This window comes from Poecilia reticulata, linkage group LG6 (assembly GCF_000633615.1).
Source record: "Poecilia reticulata strain Guanapo linkage group LG6, Guppy_female_1.0+MT, whole genome shotgun sequence".
NCBI classification, from domain to species: Eukaryota; Metazoa; Chordata; class Actinopteri; order Cyprinodontiformes; family Poeciliidae; genus Poecilia; species Poecilia reticulata.
In genome coordinates, this window is record NC_024336.1 from 21,169,547 (window position 1) to 21,185,835 (window position 16,289).

A 16,289-nucleotide genomic window follows, 5' to 3' on the forward strand; every position below is an offset into this window, starting at 1 on the left:
ACAAAAAAAAACAAAACATTCAGGACTGGTTGAGTGTTTTTGTAAATGTTTTTAATTTACATAGTATTTATAAAAGGTATGTTTAGGTAAAACAAAGATCTAATTATTTAAAGAAGCAGAGACCATTCACACTGACATTTTTACTGAAACATGCAACACAAAAGGACACAACCCAGAAGGTTAGTATTAGTCCAGTCATTACTGCTCGGCGGTTTTTCAACCTGTAAAACTTTAATCATAAATTTACACTGTGCCTATCAAAGCACTACTGTTAATTATAGAGGCAGAATTCACCAACGAAGAAAAACAAAGGCCTTTATACAAACAATAAAAAGACGTCTTTAAATATTTTCTTTAATTACCATGAAACACTTTAACCAGGTTCTAATTTAATGTGAATTAAGAATTTAAAAATATTGGATCTAAACACTGAAGAATGTCCCAAAATGTACCCGTTTGTGTTTAGGAAGCAGGTAAAAGTGAAGAAAGCGCAACAAAACAGAGCTATCTTGTTATGTTGTACACTTGATAATTTAGCCCACTTCGGCTCTTTTTGTTCTGATCACGTCAACACTAACAAAGTTGGCTTTAAAACTGCGTGACGCATCGTTGGCAGTCTTATTTTCTCCCCCTGAACTTCGCCTCCAGTGTGACACCGCAGCTCCCCACCAGGGGGCAGTAATGATCCTCCTCAGACCTTGCTGCTCTTCCTCCTCTTCGGCTGGCTCTCCGCCGAAGCAACGGCTCGCTTGTTTCGATGGTGCGGGAACGTCGGCATCAGCTCCGGCTCGCAGGCTGGAATAGAAGACATTCCGCAGGGGTTAGCAGAGAGCAGAGGTCAGAGGTCATTCGTTAACTGCTGAATAATAAACTCACGCAGAGGTTTCTCTTTGAAGTAGGAGCTCTCCAGACAATCTTTGGCGGTCGCTCTGGGTCAGGAAAACAGAACCGCACTTAAATCTCAACCACACCGTGTTGTAGTAGTAATAATAATAATAATACCAAATCCATGTGTGCTACCTGCGCTGTGGGTTGTACATGAAGAGCAAGTTGAGCAGTCTGTGTCCAGCATCAGACAGCCAGGTGAACTTGTTCTTCAGGTTGTTGTACGGCTGCTTCCTCAGGCTGTACTGACCGATGAGCGGCAGCTGAGAGAAGCCCTACAACAAACACGCCGTCTTTATAAAAATACTGCCAAGAAACGAAGCCTGAGAGAAATGGCAACTTCCACAGATTTTAGAGCAACAAATACACGTTTGCACTCAAACGCTGACATATTTTCAGAAATTTACAAGTTTTTTCTGAGCTTTTTGGTTGAGGTTTATCTTTTTTTTTTTTTCTCCGTCTACAATGGCCCTGAAATGTACTTTCACACTCAAAACGTTCACAGTTACACACATGCAGGTAAGTTGTGCCTGATTATGGCTGGTAAAGTGAAAGCGCTTTGAATGTGACAGAACAGCTGGATATAAAAATGTGTCACATTTATAACAGGAATTCAACGAAGTTAAAACGACACCATATCGAGTCACTGAACTCAAAGATGTCCGAGAGCGACGTCTGTTTTTTTGCCTGACAGAAAAGTCAGACTACGAGATTAAATAGTCCTGTCAAGACAAAATGCAAGACCTGAGACTAACATATGAAAGGCCAACTTTAAAGACAAAAAGACATTTTAAGGCCCAATTTCAGATACATAAATTTAAGACTCATTAAGGCTTTTTGCTTCAGAATGAGTCGGCTGCACTTTTACTAGAGGCTGATTTTTTTTCCCCTGCACCGTTCATCTCTGGAGTCTCACCGGCCAGATGTTCTCGTTGGGCGTCCCCAGCAGCTGCACGATCAGGTCCACCTGCTGGATCTCTGAGGTTCCGGGCAGCAGAGGTTTGTGGGCCAGCAGCTCGGCCAGGATACAGCCCACTGCCCTGCGAAGGAAACGTCACGTCCTGCTTCATCTTTTACAGTGACGTCAGAGCAGCTGGCGTCTCTACAACTCGAGTACCGACGTTTCACATAAAAACCTCAGCAAAGCATGAGAACACCTTTCCTACTCCTTAGAAAACCAAACTTGCAAACTCGAGGAGACCCGCTGGGATTTCTCACCACATGTCCAGAGCTGTAGTTTGAGTCTTCGTCCCCAGGAGGAGCTCTGGAGCGCGGTACCTGCGTGAAGGAGAGGACACTGTTGGACTGCAGACCTCAATGAGATAATGAAGCTGGATTACTGCAGAGGATTAACGGGGAAGAGTTTCCACTGAGGCAGCGCAAGCACTGCAACACAGGGGGGTGGGGTTGGGGGGGAGGGAATTTCTACGGCGCAACAACACAGATCAACAGGGATCAAACAGAAGGAGACCCGATTATTCACCGCCGTCACTTTTAGGCATCATCTTCAACAAGGAGGCAGAGTTACTCAAGAAGCTGGCTCTTCACAGACAACCATAACCATGCATATTAATGGAAAGTTGAGTGGAAGGAAAATGATGAGTAAGAAATAGGGTGGGGAAGATGTACCCGAAAGTTCAAAAATCTGTTCATTCCCTCGTGTGAGAATGTGAAGAGGATGATATGACTAAAAGGCCCGTAGTTCCTCTGGAGGAGCTGCTTCCCATGTGAAAGAATCTGTTTGACAGGCTGCTCTCCACAAACCCTTTTTGGTCAACATGGAAAAACAGTAAATAAAGTAACACTTCACATTCACCTGAAAACACCATGGGAAGTGAAAGCACCACGATTCTCTTCAGGAGGGACAGGGAAGCCGGTCAGAGTTGGCAGAGATCAATGCAGAGAGAACGCCCGTTTAAAAATGCAGAGACTGCACTACAGCACAACAACAAGCCTAAACATCCAGCCAGAGCTACAATGGAACAGTTTAGATCAAAGAATATCCATATGTCAACATGGCTTAGTCAAAGTCCACCTTAAGCTGCTTTCCAAAGTAAAATGGCTAAAAATTGCTGTTTCTCGATGTTAAAAGATGCTCTAAAATATTTGCATAATTGGAGCAAAATGTGGTAAATTATTGAGTCAGGAGAGGTTGAACACAATTGCGCACCACACTTTTCAGATTTTTGTAAAAAAAAAAATACAAAAAAACTTATTGTTTTCTTCTTGCTTTACAAAGAAAGAAAACCTTTGTGTTGATTTCAATCAAATTAAATATCGGTAAAATAAACTGAAGTTTGCGCACCTGATGCGAAACAACATGGACGACCTTTATTATTTTTGGAAACAGTCGCAGGAAGCTCCAGGCAATCACAGCCGTCTAAATAAATCCCATTCAGTGATCAGACGAGCGGCTTAGCGTCCAAACAAACGTGCAGCCATGTTACAGATTTAGCTCTCATGTGAACGAGAGGAACCAGGTTGTTTTGGACCTTGTTGTGTTTTACTGCCAGAACAAGAGCGATGCTTTCCAAGCAAAGTATTAGAGCTGCTGCTAAATAAAAACAACAAATCCTGGGAATCTAACATTTATCCAAATGCCAGTTATGTAACAGCCGAGGTACCCGCAGTAAGTTTGGGCCTAAGCCTGGATGCTCCTTTTATCTCCAACCCCGACCGGTCACCAGTTAATCTGATGTTCTTTAAACCTTAATTTTGTCTTTGTCAAATTCCGGATTTCAGAGTAATTTCTGAGAGTTCTGGACAAAAACAAAAAAAGACTTAACCTGGCTCATTCAGATTTGTTTCCATCATTACTTAATATGAGGAGAACATACATGACAACTCCATGAATTTTATGGTGCATTCACACCTAAAGCGTTTTGAGCGTGAGGCACATCTGGTTTACATCCAGAGTCTATGTGGAGGCGCGACAAAGGCCACTGTGGTGCGTTTCGAGCGTCTAGCCGAACCGTTTCAAGCATGAAGAGCGTCCAATGAACAACAACGGCTTGAGCCAATGCGTTTGATGCGCCTCCATGTAGACTTTGAATGTAAACCAGATGCGCAAAATGCTAGGTGTGGAGCAAAATGTCAGCCGTCTGTGTTCAAAGTGCAAACACATCGAACTTGAAGCGTCAGACGCTTTTTTTTGACGTGCGCAACGCATTTTGGTGTGAGCGCGCCATTAGACAGCCTCAAGTGAAACGTCTGGAAGTAAGAGGGCAACTTGTTGCCGTTTCTGCAGATGTTCTGGATTTATAGATGGAGGTGTTGCAGCGTCCGGAGACACTCACCACAGTGTGACCACTCTGGGGGTCATTGGCGGCTGGGGGATCCCGTACATCCTGGCCAATCCAAAGTCAGCTGAGCCGAAGAGAAAAAGAGAAGGACGGATGAACAACCAGAGCTGCAGAAAGTTTACTTCTAAATTTGCCAATAGGGAACAAAAAAAAAATCCTAGAAACTCATTAAATATGCAGAGAGAGAAAACAAGGAAACACAAAAGCCGATAAAAAATAAGGCATCACAAGCCGTGAAATAAATATATACGTTCTTGAAGTAACAATTTCGCACTGGAGATGATATTCATCAAATCTGAACTTTAATTTAGGTCAATCCTGCAATTAGGGAGGCATGGATTAACCAGAGAAGCTGCTGCAGCGGTGTTGGTGGTAATGTTACCGTATGGACTCACCGATCTTAACGCAGCCTTTGTCGGTCATCAGCAGATTAGACACCTTCAGGTCCCTGATAACGAGATAGAGCAGATTAATGAGGCCACTGCTCTCAGCTTCGTTTGCTGCGGCACATCTTCGGTCCTTACGTTTTTTTTTTTTTGTTTTTTTTTTTTAAACCTCACTGTTTGCACACAGCTTCACGTCTTCGCTCTTAGAGATTAACGGCTTAGCCTGCTATGTTGAGCTGAAAGCGAGAGTTTTTGGCATTACGTGGGTGGATCTATTTGAACCTCGTTAGATCATTAGTGCGACTCAGGCTGAACTCATCGCCTGCTACATGTCAGGGTCAGAGTTCACAGCTTAAGCTACCTCAACAAAACGTTAGCAGCTCACTGGCTCTGAAACATTTATATATCTTCAGACAGATATTTTGTTCATGCTTGTATGTTGATAATCTAAAAAAGTATAATAGAAAAATAAGCATATGGACCCTTTAAAAGATAAGTCTTACCCTTATACTTGGCGTGCTATGTCGCATAGCACGTTTGGTGTGAACGCACCATTAGAGAAACTATCTATGCTGCCATCACCATACTTCAACATGGGTTTGTTGTATTCAGGGTGATCCACAGCATTAGCATTTTGCTTGCAAGCCAGAAAATTGAGTTTTTGCCTCAAAATGCAACCCAAACCGGCTTTGAGCAGACAGCAGAGGAGGATTTCTTCTAGCCTTACGTTTTTTTTCCTCGTCACCCGTCCATAAAAAGGTCAGAATTGAGGAACGAACCACTAAAAGTTAACCTGTGGATCTCTGCAGCTCCTCCATTGTTAGCTGCTTCTCTGATCAGAGTAAAGGAAACCAAATAGAAATCTCTTCTTATTTGGGAAAAAAAACAAATTGAACATATATTAATTTCCTTCCACCTCTCAATTGTGAACTAATTTGAGTTGCTCAAATAGACACATTTTGGAAAGCTTCAGGCTGTGTGAATCCTCCGGACGACTCACCTGTGTATGATGAAGCTGTGATGGAGATACTCCAAGCCTCTGAGCAGCTGAAGGACGATGCACTTCACCTGGAGGAGAGAGGAAATATCTTCAAACAACAGATGGGAAATGCACATGTTGACTTTATTCTTCTAAGTAGTTTCATTTTTGGATATTTTCTGATCGTCTTCAAAAGGCTGAAAGACTTCATGAACATATTTAACTTTTAACAGCCATCTGTCATTTTCCAGACGCCCTCCTCCATGAGCGTCAGCGTCTCAGGCGCTAAAGGAAACCGCTGATGTGCTCATTGCCGTTTTGCACACACAGATACTGACATTTGATGGATTTTGCAGCTGTCATTTTCAGTGTGGAATTTGAAAAAATTAAATCACTGAAATTCCAAGGATGCAATGAATGTTTCCACAACGCGTTACACATTTCACAGCAACAAAGGACCACATGCATGAGCGGCGAGASTGATGGTAGTCATGGAGCAGATTTACAACCCCGGCAGTTAAATCCTAATCTGAATGGAGTAATCTCCACAATCAAGTGAGCCATCCACCACTCCCCCTGGTCTACCCAGCCTGGTTTGTTTGGACTTAATGATATATAAACCACTAAACACAACAACAAAAAAATTATTAATTTCCTATCAGATTAATATCAGATAAAATACAACAAAAACTATATTACTATAAAAACATCACCTTCCGTTTTAATATAAACATTTAAGTATTTAGAGGTGTGAAACTGTATTTGTCTGGTGAACCAGAAGGAGAAACACAGAAACTTTTCAGTACGAACTCGTACCCAGTTTTTCAAAATGTTGTTTAAGTAGATGTAAATAGTTGCTAAGCACTTCTGGTGTAAACATGTTTGAAACGAATGCTTAATAACAAAAGCAGCAAAGTAAATGTGTGATTGTTGAAATAATTAAAATAAAGAAGAAAAAAAAAACAATAAGAAGTAACAGAGTTTTACCTGAGCTTCAGAGAATGGCGTCTGCATGTTTTCCAGCAGACTGGCCAGGTCCTGTTCACAGTAACTCATCACCAGAAACAAACTGGAAGAAAGAAACTTGTACTTGGTTTTTCTGCACATACTTTTTTCCTTTCTTGTTTTATTTATCAAGTCAGTCTTATATTTTCACACACATTAGGTTTGAATGATTTTAGAACCTATTTGTCTTGCATACAAAACAGCATCTGGCTAATTCCACCACTGTATGAGGCCATTTCATTTAAATAATTTAGTTATACAAAGGAGTGTTTTAAGTAGATTGCTGTTGGCTCTGTATCTAAGTATAAAAACAAGTTTTAGTGGGTTAGTACCTCTCCAGATGGCTGCCCACCACCACCTCTTTCAGCTCCACGATGTTTGGATGTCTCAACCTCAGCAGCAGTGTTATCTCTCTCAGGCTGCTGATGGGAATCCCTGACAGAAACAACTAAATACTTTAAGAACTTCGTAGTATTAGTACAACTTATAATGATCGAGGGTGAACTTTTCATTCATTGCACCCCTTGAATAGTTGCAGACATGTCCTGAATTAGATTTGTAGCAGTAAAATGTCCTCACCATCCTTCTCGTTGTCCATGCGGACCTTCTTCAAAGCTACTATCTCATCCGACTTGGTGTCACGGGCTCGGTCTGAAGGAAGGAGAGAAACCGTTCAGTTCGTCGACGAGTCGGATATAGTCGATCTGAGTCGGTTTAATGTGCTGGCCAAACTTACACACAATGCCGTATGTTCCTTCTCCTATTCGGTTGAGTTTCTCAAACTCCCTGACACTTCGGCAGCTTCCAAACTAAAGGAATTAAAAATAAATACTGAAAAACATACTTGGAAAATACTGGGTAGCTCTGAAGAACTGGATTTTTCCCAAGTATATTTTTCTTTTTTTTCCCCCTATGTGACTGTTTTAACACGTTGCAGCATATGCCGATAATTACCATATGCTACGTAGATGTATAAAATACTGTCAATTATGTCTTATACGATCCATTCCGTCAAACATACATAGTTTCACTAAAATTAGCCAAGTCGAGAACGAGGTTCGGCATTGTTTCCAGAATTCATCCACTCACCCTGTCATTCTGGGGCACTGTGAAGGTTTTCTTGTCTTTAATGGACTTCAGCTTTATCGAGTCCGGTTCATCCTCGCCGACGGCGTCCATTCTCTGAATTTTTAAAAGGTTTTGCAGCTCAGATGAGAAGAGAGACGTCAGGTAGGACTTCCAACAAGCATGGCGCCGTTGTAGTTTGTTTTGTGTCCACACGGAGGACAACAAAAAGCTTTCACGGAGTTTGCAGCCATTTAAATCCTTTCCATGAGTGTCAGTTTGGGAATTAAAAATATATATCTGCAGGGAAACTAATTAGAAAGAAAACAAATCATTTATTTAAACCGTACAAAACCGAGGCAGTTGTAGACATATGAAAAATATTCTACGTAATTATTTTTCTATATCAGTTACATATGTAGTGGTATATTTGCACACTGTTTGTAGACGTCTTTGTTTGGAATACATTGCTTTAGCTGCAGCTCGTAGTTGTTAAATTACTTTATAACAAACAGGTCAAAAGTTCCATGATCCAACAAATAGATATTTTGTTCATGTTCATTTAACAAATGAAAATAAAAAAAATAATTATTACTTAATAATAAATGATTATTAGTGATGTTAAATAACTCTTAAATGATGAAAACAATTATTATTTAACCTTACGGACGTTCTGTGTGAAATTTATTTACAATGGTTTCAGTATTTATTTCCTGTGCTAAAGCTCATAATCATGCAAGATAGATTACTTTCCCATTTGCTCTTCATCAAGTCATTTAATACTTTTTCAAAAATTGAAGTATTTTATAAAAATTTGTTTATTTAATGTAATAAATTTATCACCTAATATATATGCATCACTCTCTAGTGTATATATCTACATACATACACAAAGGGAAACTGACCCATTTAAAAGTAAATTTCTTGCTCAGTCCATCCCTTATCTCCATATTTCTGTGCATTTATGGTTTAGAAAATAATTTTCTTTCCTTTCTCCACAACATGTCTTTGCTCTATGCCAGGAGGATTCACTTTCATTGCAAACAAATATCTTTTAAGTAGTACTTGCATCATGATGTATTACTGTCTGGTTGTGATTTTCCTCCCTACTACGAAAGGCGTAGAGCCAGGCCGCCGCTCTTTCACAGCATCAGCTATAGTGACTTTGGACGGCACGGCAAAGATGTCGTCTCGTGACGGAGCCGTGACGATGATGACAGGCGCGTGGCAGGAAGTGTTGGACGAATCGGTCTCAGTGTTGGGCTGTGATGAGACGTGGTTTTCTGAAACTTAACAGGACAAAAGTTAAGATTTATAAACACCACATTAATAACCAGACTCACCAGGTAAAAATGACAAAAATTATCTCAAGAGTGATTTGTGAGATTAATTGGGATTCCAGTATATTTACTAGGATGGTCATTACAGTCAGACACTTTCATTAGACCACAGGACATTAAATCCATTTGTATTCCATATTTCGGCTTTCTTGTGTTGCTTCTGGAGTAATGGCTTCTTCCATGTTGAGAGGCTTTTCAGGAAATCGACAATGTCTTCTTACCAGTTTCAAATTCTTTTGTTTTTATTCTATTTTATTCCGTTTGCGTCTGGGACGTAGCGTGACATTCCCACAGTGTCTGAACTTCCATATAAAACAGACGACTGTCACCTCCAGATATTTGGGCATTTTGCCTGAGGGCTAACCAGAAATGTGGAGGTCCAACATTTCTCATTTTATTTTAAGTGCTGCAAATTCATTTCAGGACATTGAGATGTAGGGGGTGAAGCTGAACTCAAACTCATAACCTTCTTATTGCCAGTCTATGGTCTGTGAAGCATTCAACAAGCCTCTGGCGTGTTTTACCGCTCTTCTTGACAGAATTCAATTGGTCAGAGTCCAGGCACGGATTTAGCTTTTAAGCACTGCCCATTAATATTTAAGACTTATATCTGGTTTTGATGTGTGTGTGAGATTATTTTTCTGTTCGAACACCCAGCAAGTTGCAACCACCTGGAAACACTTTTACAGAGAAGAGCGGGACAAAAATCCTCCACAGTGATGTAAGAGGATCGGTACGAGTTATTTGGATCGCTGGATTGCAGTCACTGATTTCAAAGGTGGCTCGACGAGTTACTGGATTTAGGGGGAAATTAGATTTTCACATAAGAGCAGGTTGGTTTGGAAAGCTTTTCCCCGAATGAACAAAATAATCACAGCATTTTGTTGTTACTCGGGTATCAAAAAATAAATCTGCAAACACTTTAAAGGGAGAAAAATATCTTATATATTTTAAGAAAATCCCATTCCATTAGTGGAACATAAATAAATATCAGTGTTTGAACTGACTGACTGGTATAAAAACTGTCAGATTAAATAACCAAATAACCTCAGGAATCTAGACAACGTTGACTGGAGCTACTTTTCTTTTTAGCAGATTGTGATTATTATCTAATAAATAATAATAATAAAAACTAAAATCAAATGGCTGCGTAAAACTTTCCCCTGACAGTTTATCCAGAGACCAGCAGGCACTAATAGAAAAGAGCCGTAAGAGTACGTTATTAAAAGTAAAGCATGGTGGTGGCTGCATTAAGCTGGGAGTCCGTCTTATTACAAATGGAATCAGTGTATGAAATACACCGATTCCAGTGTGGCATTTCATTCCATTGTGTTTGAAATACACAATGGAATCAGGTACATTCAAAGGATTCAAAGAAAGGTAAATTTCTTTGAATCCTTGAAATGTACCTCAAATCAACAGCAAGAAAGTTGAAAATTGATTAAAAGCTGAAATGAATCGTTTAAAGATCTAAACTGATGTTCAGATCTTTAAATAATGATCCATATTTTGTCTTCCAGACAAAAATACAGCCGTTTCAGACAGATGTATTTTCTGTCTGGAAGTTTATAAAAAGCCACTAAAAATGTTTTGAAACCAGTGATCTTTGGCACTGACCAGTTAAGTGAAGGCATGTTTAGTTTTTACTTATTTAAATCAACTTAAAATGAAAGATAAATCAATTTTTGGCATTCTCCTTAGCTGTATAAACGTCTTTGTTGTTATTTTACCATCAACGCACAATAATAAAAAAGTTTTTACGTTTTGCTTTTAAGCCGATTCTGAATTTACATTGACGTCATTCTGACGGGGACCGCTGCTGTTTGGGACTCATTTCAACCTGATTAATGGTTTCTCTCTTCACCAGATGCCTAAACCTCCTCTGTTACGTCCTGCTACTTGCTATAAAACCAGACTGTTGACCGTCAATAGCCTGAGCCCAAAGTGCAGCTAGAGGTGATCTAAACTGTCCCCGCTGACGTACGCGTCTCCATCGGTGCGTGTTTACGCTAAGACCTGTGGTCAGGGTTCTGCAGCCCCGGCTAAATTGGATTGTTCGAGATTCCAGATGGCATCGAGACTGTTCGGCTTTCATTATACGAGAAGTACCTGGTGGAGACTTGCTCATCGATTACAAGAAAGAGTCCCAACGCATCCTGAACGATATAAACGTTGTGTGGATTTTGAAGTTAAAATATACACCACAAACTGCTTTCGTACAAAAACCAATGCTTTAACAGAGCAATACAACAGAGTAATTTTGAATTTTTGCCATCTCCTTGGTTCAGATTAACAGTAGTCGCCAATTTATTGGCATTTTAAAGTTGTGTTTTTATAATAAAAATATCTTCTGCATCGTTGTGGGACATCTACGCTAAAGTTGAAAACAAACCTTTAACACTAACAAACACAAATGGCTTTTAAACCAATTATTCTCTTAATTTTCTCTTTTGCCGTGTAATGCATCTCCAGCCTATGTAACATGTACGTATATACATTTGCTCACCTGAATCTTGTCTCTGACTCGCTCCAGACCCCATTGGGCTTCAGTCAGCTGTTAAAAAGTGCATACATGTCCACACGCATGACGTTCACATGCTGCCTGGTCTACAGGAAGGAAGAGTCGCAGCTCGCATTCATGCCGACCTCCCCGAGTGCCTCAGTCTGAGTGAGGGACTAATCCTGCGCAGTCGCTTAAGGAAATGTTAAGAGATCCTGGATTTAAAGGGCAGATCTCGTTTAGGAAGTGAACACAAAACCACCACCGTGTTTCCAGGAATGCAGGAAAGCTGTGAATACAGTGATGTCTCTCCGTCGAACCTTAAATAAATCATACTTTTGAATGATGAATATTGTGATTTTATATCACCGTCAGCTACATAAGTCGTCACATTACCTCTCTTAGACTGTAATTATTTCAATTTAGCAAATTCAGCGTTTTACTTGACCTCAACTTGAACCCATGTCAGAAAACGAGCATTAAAATCCGACTGAATTTAAATCATAATAATCCACATTAGTATGCTCTATTATTGTATTACCTTTCTTTTTGTTGCTAATACTAATGAAAATATAGACAGAAGCAGTATTAGCAGAAAGTACTTGCAGAGATTTTTTTGGTATTGAATATTTCCACAAATTACATATATTCTATGAAAAATTCTATTTTTAATCTCAATTTTAATTGGTAAAATAATTTATATTAGTACAATAATCAATAGAAAATTAAGTCCAACCGTCATTTGCATCATTTTTAGATTAAACATATTTATCCTTTTCCCCCCCTGCACTAATCTCCAGCGGTCAGTGGGCGAGAGGCAGCTTACACCCTGGACAGGTCGCCAGTCCATCGCTGCAAACATATTAATTAAAGATTTGATTTTCCTCATTTGGAAATGTGTTCTTATGCAATAAACTCTAATGGCCGTCAAGTCATGGCTTTTATTTCTTGACAAAATACCTGAAACAACGACTCTTGAGTCAGAAAGCCGACAAAAACGGATGAGCATTAACACTGAACACGAGAATCAACTTTACAAGTTTACAATGCAGCAACTAATGCATCCAGTTCCATCAGCGCAGAATTTACAAGTAGTTGCCGGGATTATGGCGCATTAAAAAGCTAAAATACGTCTAAAAACATCAGATCAAGGATTTGAAATCACTTCACCTAAGAGGCCAGAATTGGTCAAACATTCAGGGAAAGATAAAAGGCTCATGAAGAACAGCATGAACAGATGCTTGTTTATTCTGTCCTGTGCTTTCCTCCTAGTTTTAACAGCCGGTGACTTGAGCCTGATGTTGGGATTACAAGGATTCACTCGCCCAACGGCGAAGGTACTCCAAGTCCTCTTCGTCGTCATCGTCTTCGTCATCCTTGTCTTCAGCCCCGTCTTGAACCCCATCCTCAACCTCGCTTTCTGACTCATCTTCTTCCATAGTGCCTTTGGTAAAACAAAATAGCGACAACGTGCGAATTCAAGTTTTATCACAAGGGAACATTGTTGACTTAAAAAAAAAAAAAAAAAAAATGGACACATATTTTTTGTACCAGGATGAGAAGGTGAAGCCGAGGACAACACTGGAGAAGGATAGACTTTGTCCTCTTTTCTGCTGGCCTCCAAGAGACTCTCATCCAGAGTTTTTTTAAGTCTCTCCAGCTCTGCCAGCAGCTCATCCTGAAGAGGGAAAACACACATTTTCATTCAAGGACCCCAGGAAATCGACTATCTGAAGTGAATCAATAGAGTTTTTGACTTTTCCTGCTTTTCACTTATACTTAGTCCAAGTTGTCGCACTGCGCGTAGTGCAGGTACATGACTGAATGGAGTGGAAAAAGCAGCTGAAATCCAAAAGAAAACTTATAATCTCATCTAGAGAACATGACGGGACATGACTCCGACACAAACATCAGAGTCGCTGAAAGCACATATAAAGAAATCAGGGACTTTTAAACTGTACTGTAAAAATTTTTTCACAGAGTAACTCACAAAACACTCTTCAGCATAAACAAACACACATCGCAAGAGATGCCACAATCTGGAAAAATCCCTTCCAACTGCTCGAATTTCCAAAAAACTACAAGCCATCCTAAAATACCTCAACAAATTCGACCTGCTCCACCTCCTGGTTTTCGGACTTGTAGAGATTGCCCGACACCTCGGACATATCATCTTCCAGTTTGATGCCCTTTATCATGTTGTTCACTTCAGTCATTTCCCTGCAAAAAATGTTACAGTCCAAGTCATGTTGTCAGGTTCCAATTACCGTATTCATCAAAACGGAAAAAAAACACAGCAACAGTAAAAAATTTTTTTTTTAACTGTTTTAAAGAAACAGTAAAAAAATCATACATCTTACATGTTTATATCTATGTAGAGTTTCTGGGGTGTGCTTCCACAAACTCCGTTTAATTTCGCGTTGTAAGCAATAATTGTTTTTGAATTGGACTGAATTGAGTTTTGCTTATTCCAAGATTTAAAAAAAACAAAACAAAAAAAACAATGGGATGTAAGAATCGGTGGTGTATTTTTTAAAAGTGAGATTATTGTTTCTGTTTATTAAGACTTTTTTTTACTATTTATTTTATTATCACTGAAGCCTTGCAACAACATTTCGCTCAATCTGTACGTTTTAAATGTACAACTGAATGACAATCAAGTTTGTCTATGTCGAGATTAAATTAACATTCAACACCGAAGAATGACAAGAATATATTTTTTGAAAATAGACACTCTCAACATGGTTTCAAGCACATTTGTACATGGACAATGTGCAGATAAACACATTGTCCATGTTAAAAACTTAAGTTCCTTGAATTTATTCTGACTTAATTCAACCACTGCATAGATTATTGATGATATTTTTCTTCTTACTTGTTTTTGGAAGCGGCTCTTGTGGCCTGAACAGCATGGTCAACATACCGCTGATGTTTCTCATACCACCGCTTCCTTCTCAGAGCATGCAGAGCAGCTGGTAAGACAACAAATAGATAAATAAATAAATAAATAAATGGGTGAATAATACAGAAACTGATCTGACTTTTGAAAGATTTACAATTTTTTTTCCCAATCTTGTATCATTCAAACTTTTAAAGTTTCCTTGAGAAAACAGAATATCTTCAGTCAGAGGTTTCTCTGAGAACATATTGGTCGTGATATCTTTCCTGCCAACGGCCATGAACATTTTCAATAACTCTGAAGAATCTGAATTAATGAGCTATACAACATTTAATTTCGCCTTTGTAATTAATAAAGTATTTTTGAATTTGAACATAATTGTTTCCACTTTTTGTGAATGTATAAAATGTAGCTACGTCATGAATACAATTTCAGAACAATTATTTGTCTACCACAATGAAACTGTCAAAATGCATAAATTATAATATTTTTTACGCCATAACATTTGAATACAAACAGTTTCCAAGGAAACGCTCAAGCCATTATCATAATGTCGACTTTATTTTCAACATATTTTCAACACTCTTAAGTTATTAACACCGAAACTTACCTCTATTTATTAAAAGTGTAAAATTAAACATCGTCCCTATTCAAATATTTACTTCATTATTCAACTTATATTAAATTAAGCTTTTAAAGTTCGGTTTATAAAGGTCGCACTTCCTTAGCTAGCTAGCTTATTAGCTGGATTCTAGCTAGCCAACTCTTTTCAATGATTGTTTTAAATTTATCATTTTATAATACGCTATTATAAACGTCTTTTGAATTCATGTTGGCAAGTTTTACAGTCGATGAATTTTGTGAAAAATACTTTCTCACCTCTTCTATTTGGTCCACAGTGTTTCTTGGCACACAAGAGATCGAGGTCCATGTTTGTTTCAGATTAGATTTCTGTTCCAGCAACGTCCCTCTGCCTGGATGCTAACCGCTCTCTTCCTCACCCAAGATGGCAGCGATATGCTTTTCCCACGCTTTTCGACGCAGATTAGGAACTCAAACTGTCTGTGATTACTTCTGATGCACCAAACCTCCACTTCAGATGGTAAATGTCAGTGAGAAGATGGGGAGACCGCAGGCTCGGTTCGTGGCCGCTGTAGAAGTTTCTTCCACGCCTCAGAGTTTAAAAGAAAACATTAAAACGGCGCAGCTAGCAACAGGCGAATCCTCAGAAATCAGACGATTGAGATTAAAATAGTTTGATCAAGCATTTAACTACTTAACGTGGAGGACTTTGCTAAATATATTCTAAAAAGCAAGACCGATGCTATTTTTCTTAGTTTTTGTTTTCCTTGTTTTCATCAGTGTTGACATTACGCCACAAATCCGTTTTTATGTTTTTCTTTTTCTTTTACATTGATCATAATTATTTATTTAGGGGTTTAATTACAATTTTAAACTTTTATTACAGTGTTCAGTGTTTAATCATTTTTAACCCCATATTCTTTGACATATGCTATGCCAAAAATACGTTTTGTTCTCATTTTAATCTATTAAATACTACAAATAAATGAAATTTAGAAGACCAAAGAATCACTATTATGATATACTGTTATGCTTTTTTTATATATTTGAGGGATATTACATATTTTTCCAATACACCCAAAACAATTTTTATTCTATTTTTTAAACATATTGAGCTACAAGGGAGAATATTTTACTTTGTCTCTTTTCTCATGAACTGAGTAAATTACTCTGTTGATATGATTCTGCTGCTTAATATTAGAGGGACAAAAGACAAGAATGACCAGAATAAACAAAATGTTTTCTCAGTCATGGCTCCTGCCTTAAGCTTCTTTTCTTTTTAAAGGTGAATTTTTTTAACTCAAAATGTTTAGAAATAAATAAATAACTTCTGAATGACTGGTAAA

General features: G+C 38.7%; 2 protein-coding genes across 2 annotated transcripts; both read right to left on the reverse strand.

Annotated features, from left to right (window-relative positions):
- Window positions 1-29: 29 nt before the first annotated feature.
- cdk10 (cyclin dependent kinase 10) lies at window positions 30-11,636 on the reverse strand. Its single transcript, XM_008411805.2, has 15 exons — window positions 11,469-11,636; window positions 8,688-8,911; window positions 7,647-7,933; window positions 7,294-7,366; window positions 7,137-7,208; window positions 6,890-6,992; window positions 6,540-6,621; window positions 5,574-5,641; window positions 4,583-4,635; window positions 4,182-4,251; window positions 2,104-2,163; window positions 1,802-1,925; window positions 1,021-1,160; window positions 877-929; window positions 30-795 (listed from the first exon to the last, which is right to left on the reverse strand). The coding sequence occupies exons 3-15, from the start codon at window positions 7,734-7,736 to the stop codon at window positions 692-694; spliced, it is 1,092 nt and encodes a 363-aa protein (XP_008410027.1). The 5' UTR covers window positions 7,737-7,933; window positions 8,688-8,911; window positions 11,469-11,636; the 3' UTR covers window positions 30-691.
- A 1,041-nt stretch (window positions 11,637-12,677) lies between these two features.
- LOC103466310 (charged multivesicular body protein 4b-like) lies at window positions 12,678-15,548 on the reverse strand. Its single transcript, XM_008411806.2, has 5 exons — window positions 15,241-15,548; window positions 14,338-14,434; window positions 13,562-13,682; window positions 13,014-13,140; window positions 12,678-12,906 (listed from the first exon to the last, which is right to left on the reverse strand). Exons 1-5 carry the CDS (start codon window positions 15,290-15,292, stop codon window positions 12,770-12,772), a joined length of 534 nt encoding a protein of 177 aa, XP_008410028.1. The 5' UTR covers window positions 15,293-15,548; the 3' UTR covers window positions 12,678-12,769.
- Between the last annotated feature and the right edge of the window lie 741 nt (window positions 15,549-16,289).

What these genes read in the sequence shown, in the direction of transcription:
- cdk10 (XM_008411805.2), bottom strand. Translation starts at nt 7,736, where the DNA reads ATGGACGCCGTCGGCGAGGATGAACCGGACTCGATAAAGCTGAAGTCC. An exon ending in CAAAGGCTGCGTTAAGATCG is followed by an intron (nt 4,252 to 4,582) that starts GTGAGTCCATAC and finishes TCTTCGGCTCAG; the next exon opens with CTGACTTTGGATTGGCCAGG. An exon ending in CCAACGAGAACATCTGGCCG is followed by an intron (nt 1,161 to 1,801) that starts GTGAGACTCCAG and finishes TGTTTGTTGTAG; the next exon opens with GGCTTCTCTCAGCTGCCGCT.
- LOC103466310 (XM_008411806.2), bottom strand. Translation starts at nt 15,292, where the DNA reads ATGGACCTCGATCTCTTGTGTGCCAAGAAACACTGTGGACCAAATAGA. An exon ending in AGAGCCGCTTCCAAAAACAA is followed by an intron (nt 13,683 to 14,337) that starts GTAAGAAGAAAA and finishes CATTTTTTGCAG; the next exon opens with GGAAATGACTGAAGTGAACA. An exon ending in AGCAGGTCGAATTTGTTGAG is followed by an intron (nt 13,141 to 13,561) that starts GTATTTTAGGAT and finishes TTCCCTCTTCAG; the next exon opens with GATGAGCTGCTGGCAGAGCT.